The sequence below is a fragment of the Setaria viridis genome, chromosome 5 (assembly GCF_005286985.2).
Source record: "Setaria viridis chromosome 5, Setaria_viridis_v4.0, whole genome shotgun sequence".
Lineage (NCBI taxonomy): Eukaryota > Viridiplantae > Streptophyta > Magnoliopsida > Poales > Poaceae > Setaria > Setaria viridis.
In genome coordinates, this window is record NC_048267.2 from 39,200,304 (window position 1) to 39,212,256 (window position 11,953).

Below are 11,953 nucleotides of genomic sequence, written 5' to 3' on the forward strand. Positions count from 1 at the left end.
AAGTTCGGAAAGTGGTCCCCTACATGGGAAGGGCCGTATAAAATCGGCAGATGTGCTCCGGGAAATGCTTATATTTTGGAAACAATTGAGGGAGAAGAATTTACTAGGACTCTGAACGGAAGGTACTTAAAAAGATACTACCCTAGTATATGGGTCGGAGCATGAGAGATTGACTGTAATACAATTGCACACAACCAATGTAAAACGGTTTAAACGTATAATCGTCCAAATCGGCCGATGTATTCATTCGGTACGGACGGTGGATTACACGGCCGACAAGATACAAGTCGCCCTTAGAACAAAAAATACAATAACTAATTATTCTTTTTCTTGCGCTCTCTCTCAGTCCGGCCTAGCTCTATCATGAGACGGGTGTACTCTTCTTCTATTTCCTTCATCGAAGCCTCCGCTTCAACTTGACGGGGAAGAGGGTGGCTCCGGTCCAAGGCCGGGCGTGACGTTCCTGCCGCCGCGTCTTCACGGGCGACTCGCGGAGGAAGCGGATGACTTCTGTCGACTAGAGGTCGCCGGCTACCGTTGCTCTCCAGGAAGTCCAAGACCAGACGGGCCTCCGCAGTGACGTGTTCTTGAAGTTCGTCACGATGAGCCCTGATCAGGTCCTTATCCTCTGACGACAACGGGTCATCAGAATGTATGAGCTCAATGGCGCGTTCGAGTTCGGGGCTAAGACGCCGAGGCTGAAACAAAGAAAGATTGAAAAAGGACATCCTCTTCCCAAGATCTAAAGAGAGAAAGGGGAATCGGGGCCAAGGTTTCACCTGGTTGACAGAGGAGGAGGAAGCCGACGAAGACATGACAGAAGGCCGCGCCGACGAGAAGGGGTGAGAAAATAAAACCGAAAGCCAAGCCAGTTACAGAGTAGTGCTGGTGCTCTCGGAAGGAGGTGCCTAGGCCGGTACTTATAAGAAAAAGAGGCGTGGAAATTTGGTAAAGATGCGTCCCGTCGGAAATAGGAAAGGCAATAAATAAAAGAGGCGTCGCGAAGGACGGTCAAAGAAGTTATTCAAGGTTCGCACAAATAGTCAGTGCCTTTACAGATTACCCAGAAGGGTATCGATAGCCGCGATCGCCCGACGCCGGATTTTATCGGCAGAGTCCAGGACCCGTTGGTCTTCATCCGCCGATCCAGGGACTTCTGACGCACTACGATGGAGCTTCAGGGCTTCGTGGGCCAAGTGCTGCCTCTCCTGTTTTAATTCGGCAATGACTGAAGGGAGTTCTTGGAGCCTTTTCTCTTCGGCGCTGATTGCCTTGGTCACTTGCTCCATTTCCTTGGCAAGCTCTGCCCTCCGGCACTTGAGGCGGTCTATCTCAACGACGATCCCTGGGCGGGAGTCTTCCATAAAATGGATACGCTGGTGCACCTCTTGAGCTTGATGTTTGAATACGTCCTCCTCTTCACGAGTCTTGGCCAGCTTGGCACGATCGGCCATGTGACGAAGGGCTCGGAATACTGGAATTCTCATAGACTCGATAAAAGCGGCCGGTGCCAATGCTTCCTCCGCTTCTTCGGGCACTCGTCCGCTGACGTCACCAAACAGCTGACGAATCGGCGAAGCGTCTTCTACCAATCAGCCGATATCTCCTTGAAGAAGGGATCGGATGGTGGTAAGCTTGGCTCGGACATCGTCAGGGATGGAGCTCAGGGCGATTTGACGAGAGGCGACTTCTTCATCATCGGAGAGGGCAACCGCAAAAGAGAAGAGGCTGTTGTCGGGGGTGTCTTGTTCCTGGAGATAATAAAGAGGAAAAATAAATCGGCTGATGATGGAAGCAAATCGGCTAAATAAAGCCGGAAGATAACTTACCACTTTGAAGCGAATTTCTTCATGTTGCATTTGGGAAGCCGTCGTGCCTTGCTCAGGGGCTTGTACCATGGGTTCATCGGAAGAGGAAGACTCCACGATGATCGACGCGGTGCTTGGACCAGCTCCCTGAGAGAGGACCAGTGGTTGAGGAGCGCTTGGCGTACCGATAACCTGTGTCAGAAGGTTGAATAAGTATATTATGCAAATACCAGGGAAAATCGGTGAAGTAGTGCTGTACCTCAACGGATGGAAGCGGGGGCGCGTCGATGGCCGATTGGGTTGCTGCCGATTGTTGTGTGCCCATGGGAGTGCTCTGTGCAGTCTAAGATAAGAAGGATTAATATCAAAACAACAATCGGGAGGAATAAAACATAGGTTTACCTGAACGGCCTCTAACAACAATGACGCGGCGGCTGCCCCAACTTGTGCGACGACTTGAGTATCGACATCTCTGGTGGCCTGAGGGGGTGGCGCGGCCGGAGTCTCTGCCGATACGAGCATAGGAGGATCCGCCGATTCTATACGGGCTCGGACTCGGCGACTGGTCTTCTTGGCGATTCTCTTCTGAGCTTGTTTCGATCGGCCAGCAATCACGTCCACGGACGGAGCATCATAGCCGATGAGAGGGTAGGAAGTGTATGGATGATGACCCTCTATTAGCCGACCACTCCGGCTGTGTGTTGGAGGAGTGCGATTCTCAGCCTGAAGAAATAGTAAAACATTAGTGTTCAGTCGCGTTGGAAAAAGGAGTAAAAATCGGCTAAGGAAAATACCTCGGCGTTCGGGTCAATGTTGGCTGGATCCAGGAGGTTGCAGTATGCCGATGCCGAATTGCAGAAGAGGAATTGTTTCCATTCGGCCCACCAGAGTTTGAATGGCTGGACAGCAAAGGGAGCTACTATCCAGTTGTTCAGATCAATGGTGTTGGAGTCCGGAATCCGGTCCCGTACCCGACTGCAGTCCAAACCGGTTGTGAGCTCATCTCTGAACTTGACTCGGCCAGCAAAATACACTTGAATCGGCAGCTGACCCATGCCGAACTGACGTGCTGCAACAGAAGGGTTGTAGAATTCGTAAGTGGGGTCATCTTTCCCCGAGAAGAAGTTGGCTGGCAAGATTCCTGGCTTGATTAACTCATCGTTGAGTTCTTCGTCGAATCGTCCAGTGCTTGAGTCAAAGCAGGTTGGGAGTTCAAAGATTGGGTCATCCCGCTGATAAGGAAACCAAACGGTTGCATCTTCATTGAAGCCGTTGTAAAAGCATTGGAAGTACTCGGCCACTTTCGTAGCAGAGTATGTGCAACCTGGAAAGGCCGATGCCGCTTCGCCAAAAGACATGCATCGGCGACGAGCAGTGGGATCTTCTGCCGATTCAATGTTAGGGAACATCATGTGACCCACATTCTGCTTAGTGATCTGGTTCATATAAAGATTCAGCCATAAATTGATGAACCACCAGGGGCCACCTGGGTTTCCAATCGGCTCCCCCTTGGATAGTTTGATGCCGATTTGGTGGAGCATGTGGTACGCGGCCCCTAGCAAGTGTTTCCCAAGGGGAACACGAGTTCCTCCGGACAGTGCTTCGGCTAAGGCCTGGGTGTTGGTTGATGGGCCGGCTGCTCTTCCACAAAAGAAGTGCTTTTCTAACCACATCATTAAGAAGGCCGTATGTTCCCTATTCTCGACAGACCCAGCTCTTTTATTGCATCTGATGAATCCTTTCCACCCGCCGATTCCCCTTGTGTCCAGCCGATGTGACGTTGCGGTTAAGAGGCGGAAAGGTGTGTCCGGGGAAGAAATGTCAAGGCCGGTCAATAAAACCACATCGGCCAGTGTTGGGGTCATAGGTCCATGACCAAATAAGAAAGCATTGAGTGCATCCGACCAAAAGTAAGAAGCCGCTATTACCAACGGCTCATTTCTCTCCATCTGGGATAAAGACAGGTTGATACACTGGCCGATTTTGAGCTCGTCCCATGAGACACTCTTCGACGCGGCTATCCGTTGGTACCACTCCCTCCAACCAGGGGTTTCATTCGGCCAGGACCTAAAAGTGCCCAACCAGTGATCCAGGTCCATGCCGGATTGTTTGAAGGGGATTCTGTGGGTTTCTAAATTGATAAGCTCTATTGGATCTGGGTTCCCCATAGGTCCGAGGCAAATAAGGCCGGGATTTCCCGTAAGATGGATAGTAATGCGATGCCTAACCGCCTAAAAAGGAAAGGGGGGTGTAAAAAAGGTAAGAAACAGATCTAGAGTAAATGCATTGCCGATAGAAGAAGGATTCGGTAATAACCTCTGGGATGAAGTTCCGTGTGGTCGGCGTGGTTGCCGGTGCAGATGCGGATGATGAGGCCGCGATGGGGATCGCCATTGGGATCTCCGATGAAGCTCCTTCTTCTGTCGATGGAGCAACTGCTGTCGCCACTACTGCCGGAGGTGCTACTTCCGGAGCATCGCGCGCTGGAGAGCTGCCAGAAGGAGTTGCCATTGGAGAGGAAGAGAAGAAGCAACAGGAGGATGGCGCTAGGAAGCTTCGGCGGCAAGGGAAAGGTGCTAAGGAAAGAAGAAGGCGCGCGCGCTGAGAAAGAAAGACGTGAGCTTGAAGATGAAGTGCGGGGTGAACCGCTATTTAAAGGGCGCCTGAAGAGGGGTAAAAATGGAATTTTCACCGCGCCGGCGTTTCGAGTTTTTCGGGAGTAGTGGTTGTCGTGGGCGCCCGTTTCGAAAAAATTGCAATCATCAGCTGGAAGACCGCGAAACGGAAGAAATATTTTCATTGCGGCTGTTTCGAAGGAGAAGTTGAAAAGAATTTCGAAGTAAAAGACTATGTTTTACTCCGAAACTGGGGGGCATGTGTTGACGCCAAATTTCGTCACTAGTAGAATCGGCGCCAAGAGAAGAGGAAATTGGAAAAGTACAGTTGGGAATCGGCCGAATGACGCTACAGTTCTAGATCGGTTGGTTGGCGCTACAATCCAAGTTCAGCCAATACTACAGTGCGGAATTGGCCAGTGACTTCTGCCTCGCTTCTGGATCGGACACGCCAGGTTCCCGATCGGTTACCTTTTGCCGATTAGGAATCGGCTGATTAAGGAGGTTGGGATAATTGGGCCTGTATGGGTTTAAAAAGGAATAGAAGGACGAAGGGGAGATCAGCCCACGAAGCGTATAATAACCAACCTAGTACGAATAGTGCTTGTAAATATTCGTTTTCTGTTTGAATTAGAGATAGAGTTCTAGTCGGTTAAGAAGTAATCTGTACGGGGCTATAAATAGCTACCTTTGTAAATCTGTAATCATCGACAAATCAATACAACCAACTACTTTTTCCTCGTACTTACTTTCAAGCAGGCGACTTCGCCAAATACTTTCCCTTTTCACGAGTTCGTACGGGTTGGCAGGGCTGCATCAACTTGATCTCCGGCCGATCTTGTAAGTTCCGTTTACCGAGTAAATTCTAAGCTTTAACTTCGGGCGTATCGCTGTTGTTTCGTTTAGATTTATTCACTAGTTATCGATATTTACTAGAATCATAGGTTTTACCTGTCTTTCTAGTTTTATCACCAGTTATCCAGCTAGGAATCGGTAGTCTCGGCTTTCTTTATGTTCTGCTGTTAAATTCATCTATTTTATATTGCCGATTAGATCTATTCCTAGTGTTGTTATCATAGCATTGTGTCGATTACTCTAGTAGTTTTCCATCTACAAGGCTACAGTGATCGGCTGCCTTATAGCCGATTTCTTTATTACTGTAAATCGGCCGATTCGCTGATAAGCTCTCTCGAGATCGGAAACTTAGCCGATCGTGATTCCTGGACCTGACACGTATTCTTCCTTGCCAATTAACAGGTCAGATTGGCTGGCACGCCACGCGAACCGCACCAGGGCAATCACCCGAACAGGAGTTAAGCAGATTCTCCCGGGTCGTGTGTCAGACGCTGGGGATTCGGTTGACCGATTTCTAGCGCTAACAACACTATATCTAGATATATAATAATATCTATAAACCTAAAAAACTAAAATGATATATAATTGGAATGGATGGAGTACCAAAGAGGAATGCAGGAACGTTGTCTCAAACGATTTCATCTTCTGATCAGTCACCAGTTCAACTGTGCTGGCCTCACATCACCTTGGAGGTCAGGACCAGAAGTGCACAACACAGTGGCAACTGGCAATGCAGCGCGTCCTACTTCTGTCCCTGCTCTTGGTAGGCCTCCGGCCAAGCTCCAGCCAAACAAACTCTCAAGATGGTAAGCCTTCTGGATTTCAACGGGTTACAGGACGAATGCTGCCTCCCTATTTGGGGTTATTTATTTACTCATTGAGTGGATGTTGCTCTGAAAAAAGGAGTTGAGCCATATCAGTACTGCTTATTTCTTGCTGGTACAACTGAGTGGAAAACGAAGCAACCCTTGTTTCTTTGAATTCTGCAATATGACATTTGCACATACTTCTCATATCAATAAGATTCATTGATACTTCGATCCAAGATGGATGTATCTGTTGATGCAAAAGTAATTGAGTTAATGTTGCTTTATGAATTCTACAGTTGCAGCGCTTCAGGCATTGACGAAGAATTGGCAGAATGTACCGCAAAGCTGGACAGGACAAACTGATCCCTGTACCTCGTGGGATGGAGTTTCCTGTTCTAATGGGAGGGTGACAGAAGTGTGAGTGCTTGATTAACCTTTCTATCGAAGAATTACACAACAGTATCCGCAAACTGAAACTTGGTCCTTGTAGAAAATTACCAAGCATGAATCTGCAAGGTACATTAAGCAGCACCATCGACCAACTCACTGCTTTGACATATCTGTGAGTACTTCATTGCTTAGTTTGAGAGGAACTTAATGTAGCCAACAATAAATCTTCAGTACCTGGGTAACTATGAGATACACTAATGAGATGCTACAACCGACGAGTTCATCTAGAGATCATGAACGGAGAAACATATGTTTAGGCTACTGAGATAATATGCATGCAGGGATCTGCCTAACAACCCAAATCTCGGTGGCCCACTCACTCCAAACATAGGAAATTTGAAGCAGCTCACAACTCTGTAAGAAATGGCATTCCACTATATAAAGCACTAAATTATCTTTTAGGGGCCTGAAGAGCACCAAAGAAAACAAAGTGGAGAAGCTGATGTATCTTGGTTTTCTAAGGAATTTGCAAGGATGCAGCTTCAATGGCAATATTCCAAAAGAGATAGGAAATTTAACCCAGCTCACCTTCCTGTAAGAATTCCCTCCAGCTTGGATGGAGATCCTCAATGGACACGGTTCTGTACATAATGCAAATTCAATTAACTAATTGTTTTCATGCAGGGCCCTAAACTCAAATAATTTCACTGGTGGAATTCCAGCAACACCTGGCCATCTCTCAAATCTTTTCTTATTGAATTTGACAGCAAATCAGCTGTCAGGACAAATCCCAGTTTCAACAAGTTCAACTCCAGGGTTGGATCAACTTGTTGGCACAAAGCATTTGTAAGTTCTCAAATGTTGTACCACCTCTAGGATATAAATAAATAACGAAAAATTGATGTTCAAATTTGCTGATTACCATATATTTGTTCCATCTATCCAATCGACAGCCACTTTGCTGATAACCAGTTGACAGGTCCGATAAGCGAAAGCCTTTTCAATGCCAACATGACCCTTATACATGTGCAAGCTGTGTTCTTCATTCATGTTAGGTAATTTACTCTATCATATGTACCATCTCACTGCTTTCTGTTTCATTATCAGGTATTTTCAGAAGAACAAATTTACTGGGACAATCCTGGAATCTCTTGGGTTTGTCCAAACACTTCAAATGATGTAAGTACCAGTCAAAATAATTTGGCATCAGTCTTAAAAACCCTATAAACAGTTTTGAATTTCTTTTTGCATGCCACCTGCTAGATGAGAACCAGTTTAGTGGCTCGGTTCCTAAAAGTATCGGCAACCTACGTAACCTGATGGAACTGTAAGTAACTAATAACAACAAAATGAGCATATCATGGTGCTTCAAATTAAATTGCAAATATCTGTTGGTTGTTGCAGGAACTTAGCAAGCAACCTACAGAGTGGGATGGTGCCAGATCTCATTAATGCAACTCAGCTAAATTATTTGTAAGACAAATATATCAAAGGTTCAGGTTGATGATTCTTTCTAATGTTGAGGACTTCTATTTCTTTGACTCAGCAGGGACCTAAGCAACAATAACTTCGCAAGGTCACCAGCACCAGGATGGTTCTCAACACTGACATCCCTGAATACCCCGTGAGTTTTCCAAGGATTATTGAAGTGAATATGAAATGGATTCAGTAACCCACAGTACATTATAAGTGATGTTTATGCTTTGAATGATATACAGATTTATGGATAATGATGGTCTGACCGGGACAATCCCTAGTGCTCTGTTCAGTTTACCGCAGCTGCAGCAAGTGTAATTCTTCATGTCCCGTGCCACAGATTTCTGAATAACATATCTATACCAGAATAAATTATGTCTTTTTATTGTGACTTGTAATGCAGCTCACTAGCTAATAATGCACTCAATGGGACAGTAAGTATGAGAAGTAACATCAGTTCACTACTGCGTGTGGTTAATTTGACTAACAATCAAATCACTGATGCTAACGTAGACCCAGGATACAACATCAGCTTCATGTAAACATCCTTCTCTCTCTAAAAAAATATTGCACACTTGTACAGCTAAGTTGCATGCATTGTTACTCATCTCGTTTTTTAGTCCAGGTTAACAGGCAATCCTATATGCTTACATGACACTAGTATCTGCAAGCTCAAGAAACAGCAGCAAGGTGACCTAGACCCATGTGGTGCCGTTTCATGCCCCCACAACCAGTCAGCAAATCCTGTGACTTCACAGAACAGCACAAGCACCAGGTCCTCCCAGGGTTTTATGATCTTCGTAGTTCTTCTCATGCACTCCCTGTTTTAACATGTCATTTGGATTCAATCGTGGGTGCTACTTTGTTTTCTGATAGTAGTAGTAATTCGGAACTAGTAACATTGCTACTCCTGTAAATCTTGAAACCCTAGCATTTCTGCTTTGTATAAGAATAACAATCGCTGCTTTCAAGCGTCGGCGTACCTGGCGGACGAAGGCAACGCTGAGGTCATGGCCGTGGGGATAGCTCGCGAGATCGGCACAATAGTCGCCCTTCTTGTTCATCCACTAACCCAAAATCAAGCTCCATCGCTCCAGTTTCTCTACTAGGCCTCCATCTCCGGACGCCGAAGAAACGGAAGGAAGAACGTTGCTGCATTTTACCACCCCTTTCCGAATGGAAAAAGTCCTTTCGACGTCTCGCCGAAGTCTGGCTTTCGTCCCTCATCCGTAAAACCGGATATCTGGCATCCCTCATCTGTCCTAATCCGGTTGAGTTAGGACCCGAGGCTGTTTTGAGGATCGTTTACGCTTACGTGGCGACACATAAGCACAGTCGACGTGGATTTAACCTGGTCCACGTGGATAAACATTTACCCATAACCCCCTAAACTTCTTTTCTCCTCGCAGATAGGTTCCTCGCCTTCTTCTACCTCCGGCGTGCGGCCGGTGAGCGGCGGTGGCGCGGCAACGCCGGCGCGGGGGCTTCTTCTTCCACCACTTTGACTACCCCAGAACGTTCACCACACCCTAGCGCACATCCTCCCTCTCCTATCTCCCCGAAACCCAAACCCTAGCACCAACCGCGACTAGCGGCGGCGGCGCTCCGGCGGCGAGCTTGAAATCGAGCGCGGCAACTTAGCTAAACCGGGGAAAGGGCGCGATCATGTGGGACATGGTCTCACCGCGGCTCGGTTTGAGCAGTTAGCCGGCGAAGATGGTGACCGGAGGGTGGTCGTCGGCGTGCGGGTGGAGGTCGGTCTTGGCGCGGCAATGGCGGGCGGGGAATCGTCCATTCCCGGCCGCGGACACGATGGCGAGCGGCGGGGACAGGTCTAGGAGGTATCTAGGGAGGTTATCTAGGTGTTGGCTCGGGCGATTGAAGGAAGATGGCCGGTGCTGGGCGTACTGCGCCGGCGAAGGGATGGTGGTCATGGCGGCTCGGTGGTGCACTGCGGTTGGGAATCCGGCGATTGCCGCCAAGGAGTAGATTGGCTTGGTCAACAGCGGGTCGTGGAGTTTGAGCGCGAGGTGAGGAAGGTTCAGGTGTGGGGGATTTGAAGGGGACGGCCAGTGGATGACGGCTTTGGCTGGCGGAGTAGCTCGGCTCGGAGGAGGAAATAGCGGAGGGAGGGAGGAAGAAAGGAGGATTCCGGTGCTTGCGTTACGTGGACCAGGTTAAGTCCACGTCGACTGTGCTTGTGTGTCGCCACGTAAGCGAAACCACCCTCAAACCAGCCTCGGGTCCTAACTCAACCGGATTAAGGTCCCATTTGGATATCTCGTGCTAAAAATTTAGCACATGTCACATTGAATATTTGGATGCTAATTAGAAGTATTAAACATCGGTTAATTAAAAAACTAATTGTACAGATGGAGTCTAATTCACGAGACAAATCTATTAAGCCTAATTAGTTTATGATTTGACAATATGGTGCTACAGTAACCATTTGCTAATGATGGATTAATTAGACTTAATAGATTCATCTCCTGAATTAGCACAAGATCCTGCAATTAGTTTTATAATTAGCTCATATTTAGTCCTTCTAATTATCATCCGAACATCCGATGTGATACCGTTAAAGTTTACCCTAGTATCAAAGAGGGATGCCAGATACTCGGTTTTGCAGACGAGGGATGAAAGTCGGACTTCCGCAATACATGAGGGACGTCAGGAGGACTTTTTCCAATTACCAGACATTCCTTCTCCTGTCCTCGTCCATGGGCCTTGTCACACAAAGCCCATGTAGTCTGACTTTTTTTTTTTGAGGGGTCAAAGGCCAAAGTCTTTACACTGTGATAATTAGCATTAGAAAAAACAGGGGGGGGGGGGAGGATGGGGGGATTCCATTCTGTTTCAGATTACATTGAACCAAAAATCAGGCACCATGCATCGGGGATTGCTCGCTCGTCCAGTCGGAAACGCTCGCTCCGTTCCGGCATGTTTGGCAGAACCTGGTATGTTCCGGCACCATAGGTCTGTTCGCTTCAGCTTATTCAACCGGCTTATCAGCCACCAAATAGTATTTTCCTCTCACAACAAATCAGCCGTTTCAACTTTTCAGCCGACTTATAAGCTGAAGCGAACAGGCTCCATGTAGTCTGACTTTGAGTGCTAGTATTATACATTTGTTTCCCCCTCAAAAAAAAAGACTATGTGTACCTCCCTTAGAAAAATAGAAATGGCACAGTAGTTACAAGTATGTTGCAAAATGAATTTGGGTGCATTTTTCTTTTGCTTGTATACAATCGTATCTCCAAAGACCACTGGATAGTCAAATTCACAGCGAGAGCGCGCCCGATAGTGACCTATTTTTTCTTTTGGAGTACATCCACTTGCTCCATCTTTTTTAATGTATAGTTAACTAGCAACATGGCCTGGCATAGCGAGCTGCATCCAGGATAGAAAACGCCTGGGGCTCGCGTCATTTGCTCCCTCCCCGCGGCGACCTCGTGCCATTTTGACAGGCTCCGGTCTACACGATGGCGTCGCCCGTTCATGCGTGCGTCAGTGCGTGTGCGCCCAGCTCTGACTCCGCCTCGGCGCGCGTTAGCCGACTGCCGCCGCGCCGTGCTCCAATTCTCTCCGCCGCTTGCCTCCAGAATCTGCAGCAGCCATCGATCGATTTCCAGGCGTGTTGTTGTTGGCGTTTGGCCTGAGGGATCCCTGTGTTCTGTTGTGTCACGTTAAGTGTTAAAGTGTCTGCGAGTGTTGTGTTGTTTTCGAATGGATCGGACGCTCTCAAAAGTCAAAACACTAATCATCATCATACTAGTTGCACCTTTTTTTCCCCTCGAAATTTCTTTTGTGAACTCTCCACTTGCACGGTTGCATGGTGATCACTGATCAGACTCGCTTCCACCTCTGCAGGGTCGTCGGTTGTCGCTGTGCATTGTGGTCGCAGACAATGAATATATATGAGCTCGTTAGGAAATAGGCGAGTTGGGGGGATTTCAGTATCACAACTAGCATATTGTACAAGGAAAACATTTCAGTTTGA

The 11,953-nt window shown here is 47.6% G+C and overlaps 1 protein-coding gene across 18 annotated transcripts; it reads right to left on the reverse strand.

Annotated features, from left to right (window-relative positions):
* Positions 1-987: 987 nt before the first annotated feature.
* On the reverse strand, positions 988-10,124 carry LOC117856894 (uncharacterized). 18 transcript variants are annotated; one of them, XM_072293776.1, is made up of 8 exons: positions 6,586-10,116; positions 6,426-6,482; positions 6,286-6,334; positions 2,603-6,171; positions 2,211-2,531; positions 2,068-2,151; positions 1,830-2,000; positions 988-1,751 (listed from the first exon to the last, which is right to left on the reverse strand). In XM_072293776.1, the coding sequence occupies exons 4-8, from the start codon at positions 3,974-3,976 to the stop codon at positions 1,593-1,595; spliced, it is 2,109 nt and encodes a 702-aa protein (XP_072149877.1). In that variant the 5' UTR covers positions 3,977-6,171; positions 6,286-6,334; positions 6,426-6,482; positions 6,586-10,116; the 3' UTR covers positions 988-1,592. The 18 variants fall into 18 exon arrangements, with proteins under 18 accessions (XP_072149877.1, XP_072149883.1, XP_072149879.1 ...); XM_072293782.1 differs by lacking the exons at positions 6,286-6,334; positions 6,426-6,482 and having other exon boundaries at positions 7,066-7,118; positions 9,638-10,124; XM_072293778.1 differs by having other exon boundaries at positions 2,603-6,711; positions 7,066-7,118; positions 9,638-10,124.
* Between the last annotated feature and the right edge of the window lie 1,829 nt (positions 10,125-11,953).

Coding starts and splice junctions, on each gene's coding strand:
- LOC117856894 (XM_072293782.1), bottom strand. CDS start 3,976: ATGGGGAACCCAGATCCAATAGAGCTTATCAATTTAGAAACCCACAGA. Junction 2,532..2,602: donor ACATTGACCCGAACGCCGAG/GTATTTTCCTTA, acceptor CTATTTCTTCAG/GCTGAGAATCGCACTCCTCC. Junction 2,152..2,210: donor TGTTGTTAGAGGCCGTTCAG/GTAAACCTATGT, acceptor TTCTTATCTTAG/ACTGCACAGAGCACTCCCAT.